The sequence below is a fragment of the Mus musculus genome, chromosome 13, assembly GCF_000001635.26.
Source record: "Mus musculus strain C57BL/6J chromosome 13, GRCm38.p6 C57BL/6J".
Taxonomy (NCBI): Eukaryota; Metazoa; Chordata; class Mammalia; order Rodentia; family Muridae; genus Mus; species Mus musculus.
In genome coordinates this window covers 109,250,249-109,268,063 of record NC_000079.6, presented here as the reverse complement: position 1 = coordinate 109,268,063, position 17,815 = coordinate 109,250,249, and the positions used below count along the sequence as shown (strand labels likewise).

The 17,815-nt window shown below is 40.1% G+C and overlaps 1 protein-coding gene across 3 annotated transcripts in view; it reads right to left on the bottom strand.

The window, feature by feature from the left end:
• Positions 1 to 17,815, bottom strand: part of Pde4d (phosphodiesterase 4D, cAMP specific) — a 1,301,793-nt gene that overhangs the window by 687,906 nt on the left and 596,072 nt on the right. Inside the window, exon 1 of one of the 3 annotated variants that reach the window (XM_006517644.3) lies at positions 7,119 to 12,547. The exons of the other annotated variants lie outside the window; for them this stretch is intronic. Within the exon in view, the coding sequence (XP_006517707.1) occupies positions 7,119 to 7,384 (266 nt within the window). The 5' untranslated portion in view covers positions 7,385 to 12,547. Of the gene's footprint in view, positions 1 to 7,118; positions 12,548 to 17,815 lie in introns of those variants that run through there. 3 annotated transcript variants of the gene reach the window in all.

The window sequence follows — 17,815 nt, the reverse complement described above, 5'->3', positions numbered from 1 at the left end:
GCCATTCTATAGAATCCTTACCTCTGTAATAGTCTCAGTAGACATGTAGGGAAAGGAAAGAAATGTGAGTGGAATTTGACAGTCTGAAGAGTGGTAATATCAGGAGAAGTAAATGGTGAAGAGGCATTGGTGGACGCCACTGCATGAGGGTAGCTCTGTGATATCTGCCTATGCCTCAGCATCTAAGGTGAGTGCACAAACCATAGCAAGAGTGTGGGGGTCAAAAAACTACCTTGACATAGATTTCTGGGATAGAACTCAGGGTACCATGCCTGGACATAGCCACTGGCTCTGGGACTTGCTCTTCATATCTTAAAATGTAGTTTGTTATCAATTTATAGATTTTAGTGATTTTATAGATTTTTTTTACCTTGTAAATACCATGTATCTTTGCAGCCATAAGACTTCTGAATTAGGGAAACTATTACTTGAGAGGTTGAATGACCAAGGTCATCAGGTGGCCAGCAAGCCTGGAAATGCTAAGCTCCCACTCTACTAAGTCAGCCATGGCTTTAAAAACACGAATTTCTTCTCCAAAGTAAAGCAATTTGTAAAATCCTGCTTCTCTTTTCCCAATGGCGGATTAACTTCGTCCTGAGGCAGCTACTCTAGGAAAAAATATGGATAGCTTTTCGCCTAAGAACAAAATTTACAAAGTGGCAACATTCATCTAGTCACCTGAAGTCCCAGGAACTAAACTTTTTTTTTAATTTGCAAAGAATAAATTAAAAAAGTAAACCTATAATTTACATTGTTCAAATGATCTTTTTAAAAAATTTTCTCCTCAGTTATTCGGCCTTGTGTTTTCAAGCCTATGCTTTGGTTGGATGGCGTACTCATCATGACTGCAACAGCTTCAGCTGGTTAAAAACAGGCTCCGCCATTCAGATAAATAGTTATGGTCACAGGAAGTACATAGGGGTCGTAAGAGCTGGCTCCATCGGTCCTTATTTTCTCTCTCAATAAATAATTGTCACCTTTTGATTTTTGTAATGCAGCAAATATTCTGGGTCACTTACTGTGTCCTACAAGAGAAGTGTCCTTCTGAAGTCTTCCGGTTTTAATGAAAGCTAATAAGAGCTTTCATGCTCACTTCAAAAGCTAAAGACACTAAGAAAACAGCAGGGTCACAGCTGACGTCTGAGATGTCGGCCGCTTCAAACATGGTCACTTGAAACATGGCCAAGGTGTTTAATAGGTTCCCTCTATGGTTTTCCTTAGACATCCCAGACTAGTATCACTCTTCACCTGAAGTCCTCACACAAGCTCCTACGTGCAAGGAGAGCAACAATAATGCTAGTCTCTCCATATGTTGGGGGATGAGAGATAGGGAGAAGAGAGCAGGAGCCTGAGAGCTAAACACAAGAGGTAGAAAAAGAAAGTCCACAGTCTTCAAAAATAGTCATAGCTTTCAAAACCCTACTTATGTGTGTTTAGCCTCTACACTCTAAAAGAAACAGCATTTCCTTTAGAGGTGACAATTTCTTCCCTCTCTTGTGAATTGAATAGAATTCGTAGTATCTATCTCACTCTAGGAACTTCTGAACTTTCAGTTGCTGAAGGAAGAAGGATGACCGAGGAGTAAGTAGTCACGTTTAATCACGAGTAATTATATACCTAATGAAGAAACTATATGAATAAATAAGTATGGCTGTGTCATCTACTCCTTACAAAGCTTCGGTGGTTGACAAAAGCCTTTGAAAGAGGCACGTCAATGAGTCAAATCCTAATGCTAATGTGCTTTATTATTTCAAGCTGTTGTAAGTATTTCTTCCTTTGAACATGTTTTAATTAAAGACACATGTGTATACACGGAGCTTATAAAGGTAAGGCCTTTGCTCTCCTGTCACTGCTGTGCACTCTATAACATCTCCTTTCACTTGTGTGTGTGTGTGTGTGTGTGTGTGTGTGTGTAACACACCATCTAGTCCTCAACTGGGAAGGAAAATCTCCATCGCATTATTCATCTTAGAAAATCTTTACTTAGTTTTTGACATATATAAATTTAAGAAACAGCTTTTGAGAGCTACATACACAGGGGATTCTGGGTGTTGTCCCTAGCACTGTGAGGTAGGGAGACCATAAGCAAATACTGATGAAGTGATGACATTTAAAAACTCTCAATGGTGGATATCTGGGTTTATACTGCATGCAGAGGAAAATGTCCTAACTTAAAAGTGGGCATAATTACTATTAAGCACCATCTGAACAGAATGAGAAATGAGCTGGATGTGGCCGGACAAGCCTTTAACCCTAACTCAGGGGGTTAGAATCAGAAAGATTGAAAGTTGTAGACCAAACTGGGCTAGGTAGTGAGTTCTAGGCCAGACTTGGTTGCATAACATGACTCTGTCTCAAAAATAAAAAACAAAACAAAACAAAACCCACAGAAATTGAAAAAGAAAGAGCACAGGTTTTGTAACTTAATCATGGCTGAACACTGACTTTTAAGGTCCCCAGTACAGGAATCAGCAGTTCTTTTCCTTCATGGGCCCTACTTGGGCCTAACATAAGGGAAATGTGCTAAAACTAAGTGAGAAAAAAACCCCAAAACTATGAACACAATTTCCTGACTGGTTACTCTGAAATAAACTGACACTGGGTGTTTGGTTGTCTTTATTGGGAATTCCATAGACGTGGCATTCCTGATGATGTCATAGGAAACTCCCTACTAAGATGAAATCAGAATCCTACGTACAGTCAGGGAACGGAATATAGTATATGTTAAGTTCAATCTGTGAAACAGTGGAGGCAAGCATGGATGTGTGAAAGTTGTAGCCCTCACACACAGGCAGTCCAGGAAATTGCCGCTGATGTTTCAAGATACGATTATTACCAGCAATTGTTGAGAGAGTGGGAAAAGTAAACTGCTACAGAAATCTAAATAGGGCAAGATTACTTTTCGTTGGGAAGCTCTCAGAGAGCAAAGACTTAAGAGATGTGTGAAAGGGGAGGGTCCCCCTCCCCTCCCCCCCCAGCAATAATACTCTTCTTCATCTCTTCTCCCATGGTTTAAAAAATAAATTACTCTCACTCACTAAATATTAAGACAAATTTAATTCACTCTATGGACAAACAAGTGACAAGTTATAGCCATCTAGAAATATAAACATCATCCTGAATGTGATGCAGACCAAAGCTATGAGTAGGATTTAGTGCATGGAATAAAAATAATAGTAACCATGCTTACTAAGCATCTCTCCCCATGAAATGCACTCTAAGTTACACATAATTATCATAGAGAAAACCAGAGCTCTGGGTGCTATGCCTGGGAAATTGGGAAGCAGGGAGATCAAAGTATATGTTAAGCAAGTTATCAAAAATTCAACTGCAAGGATCCTTTCGCCGCCTGGTTTCTAACAGCTTAGCTGCTGCCTGTTTAAGTCTCATAGTCCTCGGGCCTTTGGTCAACTGTGTAAGCTGCATTTTAAATGGACAGGAAAAGCAAATGAAGATGTGCTTGGTAAACACAGGAAACAGGTAGGTGAAATGGGGTGCGTAGGGAACTAAAGAGGAGACCTTTTAAAAGGTACAAGAGGTCTAAAATGTTGATCAGTCACTCTAGCTATGAGATATTTATTGAGTATTCACTATTGGCCAGTCATGACATGAAGTATGGATGTTTCAAGATGAGTAGAACAGAACCCTGGCTCTCTGGTGGGTTAATCAATGGCCCTTGTGTTGAATATAGAAGGTTAAAAAAAGAAGAAGAAAGAAAGAAAAAAGGAAGAAGAAAAAAAAAAAAAAAAAACGAACACCTAACATTCAAGCTGAAGGCATCCTACACTGATTGGCAGGTATAAGGAAGGTCTACTGTTGGAGACTGGTTCTAATGTTTTGATTCAATGGGAAATCTGTGTGTCCAAATGCTAAAGGTCCTTGTCCCCAATTAGATTTTGATTGACCAATAAAGATGTCAGTGGTCAATGACTGGGCAAAGGGAGACAGGCTGGGATCTTTAGAGTTGGGCAGGCTAGGACACAGGGGGAGAGGAGGTTTGGCAGGAAGTGGTGGGAGATGGTTGGATATAAGAGCTGCAGGAAACAGAGCCAAGCAGCCATGGGAGATTTCACTGGCCACTTCCCCATTGGGCCTGGGGTAGCAGCAGGAGGTTTAGGAGTGCACAGTCTTAGATTTAGCCCAGGCATTTTAAAATTAACTGGTGTATGTGTTTGTGTGTGTGTGTGTGTGTGTGTGTGTGTGTGTATGTGTGTGTGTGCTCCATTCATGGCCAGGTGGTTGGAAGCTCAAGACCAGCCCAGGAACATAAAGCAGTGTAGACCAAACTCACTTCTAACGTCTACTTCTGGTCAAGTTCTTTCCATTCAACAAACCTAACAAACGTATTGTTTTGATATGATCCTTACTTCAGAGGTTTACAAGAGCCCCAAAATTAGATGTGAGTGCAGAGCTGAGTTCTAGAGCAAACAAGCCTCCGTGTTCTGTGTGCTTCTGGACTTGCCTTGTAAGCACTCACTCCTGCCATCCTTCATGTTCTTTATCCTTATTCAGCATTGGTTGACAACCTTGAGAAATCTGTCTTGAGCAAGAGAACCACAAGATGGTAGGATCCCATGCCCCTTCATCATTTGAAAGCAACCTGCCCTCTACCAGAATCAAAAAGGCTGAAGTGAGTAAATGCTACACACTGAGTCAATGCACTGAGACTGGGAGGCGGTTTTATAGAGCAACAAGCTCTACAACAGAAACACATGCCTTCCAACCATATTTTTTTTTCAATTACAATGTAAACTACTTAGAACCAAGAAAAAATGCTTGTTCAACTTCCTAACCATTACACATAAGATATAAACATCCAAGTTAAGTGCATACTGTTTATACATGCATTAAGTGGACAGGATACCACCAGTAGGGGCCAACATTCCGAGGCAGGACCATACGAAGCATTTGGAAGTAGGAAGTCTGACTACAGTTACATACCCATTACATTTGTGTGTGTGCATGCCTGCGTTACACCCTTAAAATGCTGTAGCGTATACTTAAACAACACATGCTCATAAATAAAATTATGAATGAATAATTGAAAAGAAATTCTGCCTTGTGCTTAGTGCAAAGCCTGAAGCTCAGATGACATGGTTGACTGCAGATACCTGTGGCATGGCTGAAAGCCTTGGGCTCCACTGAAACAAAATGAAAACATTGAGGTGCTATTTGCACCTCCCAGAGTTTCCTGAGGGAAACTCTTTCCTCTTAAGTTAATTAAGGATCAATAGCATCTATATCTTTTCCATTTCCCTGGCTTTTTTTTAATGCCACCTGATCTGACTGAGAGCGGATAGGCCAGAAAGGAATACTAGTAGAAACCATGTGCTTGGAGGCTTTCCAGACAGCATCAGAAAAGGAAGTGCAGTGGATTTCAGAAGAAAGCCTGTTTTCATGAGATTTCCTGCCTTCCGTATACCCAACATGTCCAAAAAGCTCCAATAACCTTCAGATGAACTCTAGGCTGCTTCACGTAGTCTGAGATCAAGCGGTGAGTGAAGCCTACCCTGTCAGCAATGCAGACAATCTTAGGGAATATAATTCTAAAGCGCACAGAGGCTGCCCAAAGGCTGGTTCTGTTTCTATGAGACCTTTAACTGGCTTTCCTGCCTGGTCCTTAGTGCATGGTCTTGAGCCAACCCCTTCCTTCCCAGCATCATACACTGTTTGTCCTGCCTCTCTCTCATCCACTGCTTACTGTTGACAAATTATCCAACGACATCTTCCTCAGAGGAACACTCATCATTTTCCAGATCCAAAATAAATAAATAAATAAATAAATAAAAAATTAACACTGAAAAATCCAACATTTGCCTTATCCCTTGTATGACTACTAGGTGCCATGGAACTGAATCTTTGCCATCTAGTTAAAAATCTAGAAGACAACAGGTTCTCCTACTTAGTCAGCCGTTTAGCTATTGAAAATGAACACTCTGGGGTTGGCTGTGTCTTTGAGTGTGACATGCCTTTTATCTGTGCTGTCACTGAATACAAGCTTGTCACTCAGATCGGGCTCCCCTTGTGACTGCGTCCTTCCTTGCATCATCTTTCTGTTTTGCTTTGTTTTTATTTTTTTCAACTCAGACCCACTGGCTAAGTTAAGAAAACTCTGTAGAAATTATAGAGTTAGTTCCCCATCTCACACACTTCCTCTCTTTTTGTTATGTAAAATATGTCATACTTTACATTCATTTTTATCCAAATGTAGACATAGTACGTGTATAATGCCTTGGAGTGGCTAAAGTTAACTAGCCCTGTACCACAGACCTCAGAAGAGGAACCTGCAGACACAAGACTTAAACTGCCTATTCTTAGGCAGAAACTCCGAGGAAGGTGCCCCATGGCTTCAGTTCAATATTTGATATTTTCAAGAGCAAGAAAATATTGAAAGTCCTCCAGAAAAAACAAAACAAAACAAAACAAACAAAACATGGAAGCAAGTGCATAAAATAACCTCACCCATTATAAAGATGATAAAATATTCATGAAGGAAATATAAGTGCAAAACATTCAAAGCATTCAAATTCAAGAAAAACAAGATCAGAGTAACAAGGGGTTGCCCATCACTTCCTGCGGGCTTCCTAATCCCTTTCCTCTTCCCTGAAAAGGCACGATGAAAATTATCAACACAATAAAGCTGGAGGCAGTTTGGGGGGCGGGGGGGAGGGGCTCATCTGTACACACTACTGTGAGCATCTCTGTTTGCACGGAGTATCACTCAGGAGACGCTAAGTGTGAGGAGCCTCCCCTCTGTTCTGGTCCAATTAGGAGAACCTGGTAGGGATATTAGCATAAGAAATCAAAGAAACGCCACTACTTAGGTATGGGAGCAAACCTACATTCCTTTTGGACATCTGGAATCCAATTTTCTTGTAGGAACTTGCAATAGAGACTGAGCTCTTAGAACCACCCACCTCAACCACTCCTATTACCTATCTCTAGGATTCCTGCCCTGACTTGGGCATCGGTGGGACATACTATGGAGGTAGATTACTTCCGATAAATCACAGGAGTGGAATAGAGATCTTCCTCCCCACCCCCAAGGCTGCAGGAGGAGCAAAAATCACTGAACCATACGGTATGGCTAACATTTCAGGGGTCGGTGCAGACCTTACCATGTATGTGCCACTGTGAAGCGGCGCTGTTTGGGGATGTTGCTACTCAGAAGCATCCTGCGCAGGAGCCTGGGGGAATTCCTGGGAGAAATCACCGGGGAGAGCTTGGGAGAAACGGATTTCCTCGCTGTCTTTGACTTTTCGTGCTGCAACAGGTTTTCCCGCAGGGATTTCACAAGATCCTCATTGAGCCATGGGTTTGGAACATGCGGATTATCCACTTCAGGGACTGTAAGGGTGTCCGGGCTTGTCGTCTGCTGAGCCATTTTCCTGGTCAACTTTGTACAGTTGGCCACAATCCAGGGCAACGTGGTTGCCTGGCCTGTTTCCAGTGAGTCCCTTGATCCGGAGTCTGAGGAATGTCCAGGGAAACAGGTCGGATCCAGCTGCTGTTAGTTCATTCCGCCCCTGCCTCAGTCTCTCGGTGCAGGCTGCTGGGTGTAGACCAGGCGAGCACACTCCCCCGCCGAAGCCTGTTCAACGTCACCCTCCTCCCCCAGCCCCAGCCAAAGATCACTTGACGAGCAGAGCTCGGGAGGCTCGGGAACATGGAGGGAAGCCACCGCGCTAGCTCGGCTTTTGTCAGCCTGCAGAGCAGCCTGTTAAACTATCGGAACTAATGCGGCGCAGCTGCTCCAGTGACTCCTGCTTATGTACATAAAAAGTCCTGGGGGGAGGGCTTAACCATCAGACGCCTGCTACTCCTCTGTTTGGCCTGCCTTTCCATTTGCTTATTCCTGAATGTAAAGGAAAGAAAAACTTGGAACTTGACCTTCCTCTCAGGCAGGCAGGGGCTATTTATCTCCCTATGGTCTACATTCATAAAAGAAAATTACTAGTGCTTTAGTTTTTTCTTTTTTTTTCTTTTCTTTTCTTTTCTTTTCTTTTCTTTTCTTTTCTTTTCTTTTCTTTCCTTTCCTTTCCTTTCCTTTCCTTTTCTTTCCTTCCTTCCTTCCTTCCTTCCTTCCTTCCTTCCTTCCTTCCTTCTTCCTTCCTTCCTTCCTTCCTTCCTTTTCTTTCTTAATTCTTTTTTTTCCCCCTTTAATAAGGGAAGAATAAATATCCAGTAGCTAGACAAGAAGGAATGGTTCCCTGCTTCTAAATTCAGTCTGATGTATCCTATGAGACAAATCATAAGCGAATACTCCCCCCTCCAGAGACAAACCAAAGGTTTCAAAACGTTACACAGGAAGGACGTGAACAGAGACTGTTGGCTTTTACAACCTTGTTAATTATGGTTCTTTCAAAGCACCAAGCAACACTATTCAGACCCACAAACTTGTTTGTAATCTCTTTGTAGTTAAACTTGCCTCCTCCTGCAAGGAACTGGTTATTTTCACAGAAATAGTTAAAAAAAAAAAAAAAAGAAAGAAGTAAGGTTTCAATTGTTACATTATGTTATGTTTAATTGATATTCAGCCACGAGAGGGTAAAATAAATCAAGCCTTTCATAATTTCTTTTAAAAGAATATTTCAATTTGTGGAAAATATAGCTTCAATAAACTTATTTAGAGAAGATTTAAAATAAAGAAAAGAAAGTATTTTCTTACCGGAAGGGAGTAAATTAAAATGAAGAAAATGTTAATACAAGGAAGCAAGCAATAAAACCTGATTAACTCTCTGTGTTGTGTGGCTCCTGGAATGGTGGGAAAGAGCAGGAGTCTGGCACAGGGCTATCTCTAGCACCCTGGTGACTTTTGGGGGATCTCAGATTATTTTACACTTGAAAAAACAATACCTCTTTGAGGAGCTACAAAATACCTCCAGCCCCCTCCCCCCAAATGGAGGGTTAAATAATTAGATACAATGTTTGGGAATGGGGGGCTGTGAGGCGGTATGAAACAGTTCTATAGTCTCTGTTAACTGTAAGTGTCCATACTTCTCCCCAGCCTTGTTGCCCCTTAAAAGTAAAGTCTTTGACTTTCAAATGTTATAGATACGGAAAAGATGCTCTGAAGTTCTGTTCAGCAAAACCTAAGATCAGCTACTCCACCAATCTCTCCTGTAACAATTCACCTCCACCCATCTTGCCTGTAACAATTCACTAGGACACACATTCCATGGTTTAATTTGAATACTTCATCCAAAGATTGAAATTTGAAGAATTAAGTTTTGTTTTGTTTTGTTTTACTTAATTCACCCCTAGAAACACTGCTATGGATATAAAAGGTTTTCACAATCTGCAACATTAAATGACAACATTTCTCAGTGAAATAAAAATCAAACATCTATGCATATTAATTCTACTTACATGTGCTGCAGGTGACTATAATAATTATTTTGAAAGTATACATACACACATGCATATATATGTATATATATGTGTGTGTGTGTGTATAACTATATACATATATAGTTATTTATATAAAGTAAGATGGGAAGCAAAAAAAATCTACATCTAGAGTTATATAAAATGGCTGTATAGCTGTACAGTGCTTGCCCTCAAGAAATTTACTTTAATTTAAATTAAAAAAAAAAACAATGCTTAGAAAATTACACCAGAATACTCAGAAAACCATCTCATCAGATACAGAAAAATATGCTGAAAACCATGTGCATGTGTGATGAAGAAAACCCTAAAGACACAAAAGTATGAGGTCCTAAAGTTATTATAAAATCCATTATGGTCCATAACCTACTAGCTGGCCCTAAACCTGTGCACACACTGTGTGCATATGAATGAAGGATAGCTTGACACTGCCCTTGCCCTCAGGGAGTTTAATTCTAAGGACAGATAGCAAGGGCAACACTTTTTACAGAAAAAGGACTAGACAAAATACTAGGGCTAGTTCTAAGTAGATAGTTTGAGCTGAGTGACCAAATGAAGACCTATTACCAGCAATCATGGGCTCTGTTGGCAAAATCACTACATTGAGGCACACCTAGATCCTGGTTCTTGCTTTCAGTGACCCCAAATAAGGCTGTTAAGAAAAGTAAATTATTTGAACTGTGGTCTTCTTCTAAATGGCCCTTCGTGGCCATGCATAAGGACAGGGCTCACTGTTGAGTATCACAATTTAGCTAAACTAGAAGAGAAATTGCCTATTGGAACCTCACCAAGCCTTGTGGTTAGACATGGACCAAGCCTGGGGAAGGTTGTTGGCCAATCTCCACTGCCCTGGAGCACCGTGGGTTGGGGGGTGGTTTGGTTCTTGGGTAGCTGCAGGACTGAGGGTATCTTCAAAGACCAATTGCTGTCCTTAGGTGCACCTGCGAGTCACCCCTACTCCTTCGAATTCTCCAAACGATGCATTATGTGCTACTTTCTAGAAATAAAAACTTAATTCTGTTTTGAGAATTCTCTGCTACTCTCTTGGATCTACTAGGAAAACCCCACTGCGTGGTGAAACCGCACTTAAAAATCACTGCCTTAGGAAAAGCAAATCGTTTACTGAGTAGCATTTGGACAAAATGGTGATGTTCTGCATAATAATGTTGGGGTCAGAGAGCGCTCTTCCAACAAGAGCACTCAGCAACCTACCTTTTACATGGAATCTCTTAAAAATTAGCTCTAGGGAACTTGTCTGAAAATACTATACTCACTATAAGAGCCAAACAAGGCCTTAGATTTCAGCAAGTGGAAATTTGAGCATAGGTGAAATCCTTAAATGACATCACTAGCACCCATGCTTGGAACAGCAGATAGCATTTATCTTTCCTAGTCACCTCTTGGTAAATCTTCAAAAAAAAACTATTCTATATATTTAGGATACTTTCCAAAGCACTCCAAAATATGTTGCTTCATTAATTATTCACAAACTGTCACACAAAGAAGACACGATTTATGAAGGTTCTGGGACTTATTAAACGTGCCTGTCTGTATTCAGGTGAGTGCTGGGTTTCCCACGGTTGAAAGGAAACAATGATGTGGCCCATTCAAAAGAATGGACAAATTAAAATGATTTATACTTGACTAAATAGCATTGTTTGCTTGTCCCCAGTTTGTTTTAATTAGGTAAATACGCATTGAAGTGAGACTGCATTCAAATGGCCCACGGGATGTGCTCAGTGGAAATAGCCAGAATGGGTGAGGCTATGCTGAATAATAGTTGAGAGGGTGTGGGCTCTGTTTGCAATAGAAAAGCCTGATTTGAACCCTAGCTTCTGTGTTTTCTCTATTAGTTTGGTGACTTAGTCCTTTATTTGGAAAATAGGGTAGCAACCACATCTACATAAAAACCTTTGCAGAAAAATACATCAAGGATCCGGGGGAGGAGAGATGGCCTGGCTGGTAAAGTGCTGGCCACACAAATGTGAGGACCTGTGCTCAGATGTACAGCACTCACATGAAAACAAAAAGTAAATAAATGTCAATTATGGCAGTGTGCACAGGCAATCCTAACGCTGCAGAGGGAGAGACAGAGGAGTCCCTTGTGCTCACTGGCCTGCTACTCTTGCTGAGCCAGAGTGCTCTAGGTTAAAGTTCAATGAGAGACCCTGATTCAAAAAAACAAAGTGGAGAAAGATATGGGAACACAACAAATATCAATCTCCAGCATCCATACAAGCACACACACACACACACACACACACACGCACACGCACACGCACACACATACATACACACATGAGCACACACACACATACAGGAACCCAGGCATATAACACACACAGACACACATACACACAGGCATATACCATGCACACATGTACAAACATGCATACATACATGAACACACACAGTAAGGAAGTACTTAGTACAGAATGAGCATCCTATGAGTAGTCCATATAACTAAAATTTGTATTTAGTAGATATCAGTTACATGCCTAGAATTTTGCATTTTATTTTACTTAATTCTTACAGGCATCCCAGAGGACCACTATTATATGGCTAGGACCATGGGGCCAAAGGCCATTATCATTCAGCAGTGATATACTAGGGATTTAAATCTGTGCCTACGATGTAGTCTCTTATTTTGACTTTATACCACACTGTGTTGAAAAGAAAGCTGATCTGATATTTAAATTAATTATGGCTACTACTAGGGAAAATAATGGGCCCTTAAGTGCCCCGAATTCTTGTTCTAGTTAACAACAAATGTAACCTTGGCTGCACTCAGAACATACACTGTGACAAACCGTGGCTCCTGCCAAGTCAGGGAGTTCTTGTGGAGGCAGGGCAGCTCGAGGTGGAATTCCTGAGTGTTTTTTTTCCCCATCTATATAGCTATACTCCTTTAATGTGATGCCATTTTAATTAAAGCCCATAGTAGTTTTCCACTTTGCCAAATGCCATCTTAAACTTTCACCACAAATTTACTACATTCAGAGTTCATGTCACTACAAATTACTATGACACAATTATAATGTCGCTTTCTCTAAAAGCACAGCAGGACACTGTGGAGTGGAACTTTTAAAAGTGTTCAGCATCTAGGCTAGCTGGCAGAGATCTCTTTCTTTTTTCCTTCCTTCCTTCCTTCCTTCCTTCCTTCCTTCCTTCCTTCCTTCCTTCCTTCCTTCCTTCCTTCCTTCCTCTCTCCCTCCCTCCCTTCCTTCTTTCCTTGTCTATTTTATTTTGAGGCCAGAAGAGGACATCAGACCTCTAGGAACAGGAGTTGCAGGCAATTGTTAGGTGTCATGTGAGTGCTGAGAATGAACCCTGGCTCTCTCCAGAAGGGCAGCTAGTGCTCATCACAGCTGAGCCAAGCCTCTAACCTAAGTACCTTTCTCTCTCTCTCTCTCTCTCTCTCTCTCTCTCTCTCAGTTTCAGACTATACAGAACGAACTATGAGTCTACTCACCTAACACCTTCTGTCGCCCCATTCCTTCCCCTCTGAAACTTTTATTTTTCCCAGCTATTTCCCCAGTGGCTTCACCATAATGACATTAAAAATATCTATCTAAAAATAAATGGTATCTACAATCCTACCAATGAAGAAAGTAAATGTGAAATATCAAATTCATAATCAGAATGAGTAGTTTAACGGGATAAAAAGAATGTAGAAAGGCTAAACAGATAGAGAACGATGAATATGAAGCAGTACTTGAGCTAAAAGTTAAAACATTGCACATGGAAAGGCTAGCACCAGCCTGGACAAAGAAAGTGGTTTAAGGAGGGAAAGATGTTAGGTTTTAGACTCTACTAAATTTAAAAAGAAGGAAGGAAGGAAGGAAGGAAGGAAGGAAGGAAGGAAGGAAGGAAGGAAGGAAGGAGAGAGAGAGAGAGAGAGAGAGAGAGAGAGAGAGAAAGAAAGAAAGAAAGAAAGAAAGAAGGAAAGAAAGAAAGAAAGAAAGAAAGGAAAGAAGGAAGGAAGGAAGGAAAAGAAAGAAAGAAAGAAAGAAAGAAGAAAGAAAGAAAGAAAGAAAGAAAGAAAGAAAGAAAGAAAGAAAGAAAGAAAGAAAGAAAGAAAGAAAGAGGAAAAGAGAAAAGAGAAGAAAAGAACTTGGTAGTTGGGTAGGTAATGTATGGTGAGGTTTAAATGTGGCTAATCTGATAGCAACCTATTTTATAATTTGGAAAATGATGATTTTGAAGTCCATTCCTGTTCAGTGTAAATTTATGAAGTAGAAAGCAGTTAATGAGGCACTAACTGTTCAGATTTGCGCATTGGCTTTATCTGAGCACACAATGAAATAATGAAGTCAAATTGATTGGATATTTCTTAGTATAATCAATTATACATACCACTAATTAAGGCCCACCTAGTTAATCATCAGAGACCTGCTACCATTTTCAGGGTATTTACAAGTCGTTGATCAAGATGAATGCATGCGCTCACTTACGTTAGAGTTATATTTTTGCTATACAGTGCAGTCCTGGTTCATTTTAATGAAATGATCAAGCCTGTTGAATGTTCCCAGATTAATCTAAGTGTTAGATAAGTGTCACCTTGTTTAAAAGTTAACATTGTATAGAACACTGTCTCAACAACATTAAAGTGGCATGATTCATGATTCCTGCATGTCTGATGGAAAAACATCAATATAATTTAAATTAGTGTTGCTTTCTTTCCTCCTGAAACATCTACTTAAATAAGACTTTGAGGGATAACCACTCCTAGTTGCTAAAACAAACTCCAGAATGACCCTTCTAAATACTACTTAGACATGAAAAATAATGCTGGGTTTTGATGGTCCGAAAACCTATAACATTATCACATTTTATGATATCGGAGTTTTTACTCCCACAGTGGAAGGAATAATCAAGCATTTTAACTGGCAGATCTCAATGGTCCAATATCCCATATCAAACATCTAATATCTGAAGAGTATCCACCCTAGCCCACTGAATCACTGAAGAGGCCACGAGGCAGAAGTGCAAGAAGCATGAGTACACGTCAGCATGACCCTTCATCACTCAGTTTGGCCATCATTAGCACTCCAAGGAAGCAGACACTATGACTTACGTTCTGAGGTTAATAGAGCTAGTTATAAAAGAAAAGTTTTATCTCTTCCTCAAGGTCATGCACATCAAAACATCACCAAGTATCTTAGAGTCAAACCTAAGAGATCTACAAACTCCCCCTAATGGTTCCTTGTATCACAACATAGAAACTCTTGAGTCCACTTTGTCCTTAATGACAATGCATAAGAATAAGGAAATATTTATTGTCTTTCCTCATATCCATATATTACAGATCATTATGAAAATGAGCACAATCGATTGTGTACCCTAAGCTCAGAGGAATAGAATACAATCTATATTGAAATCCACTGAAAATCCCAACACCAATAAGCCCATTTTCTCATCTCTCCATCTCTGTTCACCCAACACACATCACATTACCAAGGAAATAGTTCTTAGGATCTTTTAAAAAGTTAGTGTAATATAATTTGTAAACTTCTCATGGTCTAAAGATAACATTTACCATAATCATTCTTCTTTTTGTGTCTGGTTCTTAAGAGATAAAATATTTCAATACAAATATCTATATTAAGTGACATATAATTGCAATTGGAATTATTCAACATATGCAAATAATAATCTTTGAAAGAGAGTCCATTTAAAGGATAGCAATTTTATACTTAATTATAGGGAGTCCTCTGGAATCTATTGTGTAGAGGGGACACTGACATAAGGCACTGTAAAAGCAGGGAATTATTCCCAATCCCACAATCTAATTCACTATGAACACCAACCCGTCATTTAATATCTCTCAGCCTACATATGCCAGTCTAAGGTCCTATTATTTTACTTAGATTTTAAAACCTCAAAAAGAGACGGTTTAGCCTGGTGTGGTGGTGCACACCTTTAGTCCTAGCACTCATGAAGCAGAGGCAGGTGGATCTGTGAGTTTGAGGCCAGTCTAGTCTGTAAGATGAGTCCAGGACAGGGGAACCCAGAGAAAGCCTATCTCAAAAACAAAAACAAAAACAAAAACAAACAAACCAAATATAGCATAGTGTTTAGTGTATGCATTCAATGAGTAAACTTGTGTGACTTGTGGATTACATCTCAATAGAGCTATTTTTTTTGAGGAATTATTTATTTATGTATATGAGTACACTGTGGCTGTCTTCAGACACACCAGAAGAGGGCATAGGATCCCATTATAGAAGGTTGTGGGCCTTCTATTTCCTCCTTTGAGTATATTGATGAAATGAGAAAAGACTATGCTGTAGTGCCTTTACTTGAGGATTGGATAGGGACCTTGTACACAGACAGACAGATAGCACAATGGTACAACACATGCCACTTGGTGTTTATGGATTTGACTGTGAGGGTTCTCTGAATCACTTACTGAACAACGTGTGGCCTAATGTGTTTGCGACATCTCCCCATGTAATCCAGGCAATTATGAGAGCTCTGGAGGGCCTGAGGGTTGCTATTGGACCAGGCAGAATGTTGTAGTATTACTTACAGGGTCTGTGTCACCCAGCTCAGAGATGTGTGTTGGAAAATTCACAACTCCATCCACATTGGCTCCCAGAATGCTCTCATATCATATTACCCACGAATCTACAATGATGATAAGGACACCTATATTCGTTACGAACTTGACTATATCTTGTAACTTTGTGTCTACTACAGCTGTTACACACCTTAAACTTGCTTCAATCTGATGCTATAAACTTGTAAAACATTGCCGATCAGTGTAGAGCTGGTCATAGTGGAGGGGGTAGAAATCTAGTAGCAAGATCTTTAAATAACTTTTATTTTTTGATGTTAAACAGTAAATACCAGTAGTGACCAAGGACAGTGACTATACATACTCTACTGGAGGGATATCATTTTTTATTCATCTTTATGAATAAAAAATTCAGATATTTAGAATTCATTCCTTGCTTCTAAAGGGACTGTTTAATTGAGAAATAAACATTTGTGTACAAAATGGAAAAAGAAGAAGGTTATGAGCCACCATGTGGTTGCTGGGAATTGAACTCAGGACCTCTGAAAGAGGAGTCAGTGCTCTTAACCGCTGATCCATCTCCCTATGCTTTCTATAAAATATATATATATATATATATATATATATATATATATATATATCAAAAAACATGCTTTGATATACAAGAACAAAAGCCTAAAATATTAGTTCCTTGAGTTTGGTTATATGCAGGTGGCTTACCAATGTTATCACAACCCTGAAGCCTGTGAAAATTTCTTCCCTAACTAGATAAAAAAAAATCGTTCTGACATCTGAGTCACAGCTTAGGAGACAGAGTGGGAGAGCAATGCCTGAGTTAATTTAATATTTGGAATCAAAGTATTGTTTTACTTCTAAAATAGTAAAGCGGCAGAGAGAGAGGTATATTCACTGTTACATAATAACAGATTTTCAGAACATCAGGGGTTTAATTGGCCTTTTAGGCTCCAAGAGATTCTGAACTTACATTTCCTAAAGTATGTCTCACAGTGGGCTAGGTGTTTCCAACTTACATTGGACAAACACAAACAGCTTCTTCTGATAACCAAGACTACATTGAGTGGTGGTCCAGTTCCTCCTTTGTTCTAGCTTCCTTTGGATGTGGTCATTACCATGCTCATTCTCCAAGTTACGTCCACTCCCCTCTTCAGTTAATATCTATAGGTAAAACTATAACCTTCATAGAGGTGGTGAGAGAGGACCTCAGATCCAGAAGACAACAGTGCAGATAGCCTGCTATGCCATTTATGAAGCCAAAGAAAGACTAGAGATGTATCGCAAGAGAAGATCCTGCTGGATAGAAGGTGTGTAAAGCCAGCTTAAGGACGTAAGAAGTATGATGCTTTTCCAACTTCAGTGGAGCTAAGAATCCCATGGAGACCATTATGCAGAGTCAGCTTTTGTGTGGCAGGCAGGAGAGATAAGATTCTGAACTTCCAAATTCCTTAGATGGTGCATAGATGACCCATAGACAAAAACGTTACCCTGTATCTACACACAGGAGAGTAAGCCGTGATCAGTAGTCAGTGAAGTCTATACAATGAGAACAATAACTTGGAGTTAAGTGATGCTATTTCTTTGCATTCTGCTATTGCTATTGTGTTTGATCGTCTTCTAATATTCTAATTACTAAATACATTTTTATTTAGTTGTGATATTAATATTGTCAACATGACAGGATCTAAACAAGTCTCCAGGCCTATTTGTGTGTGTGTGTGTGTGTGTGTGTGTGTGTGTGTGTGTGTGTGTAGGGGGGAGGGGTGGCATGCCTGTGAGGTGTTTTCTGGATTAGGTTAATTTGAGATGTAAAGACTCATTTTAAGTAGCACCTTTGCTGGCATTGGTACCATGCACCATAGAAATGGTGGGTGGAGCTGAGGGCTGACATTC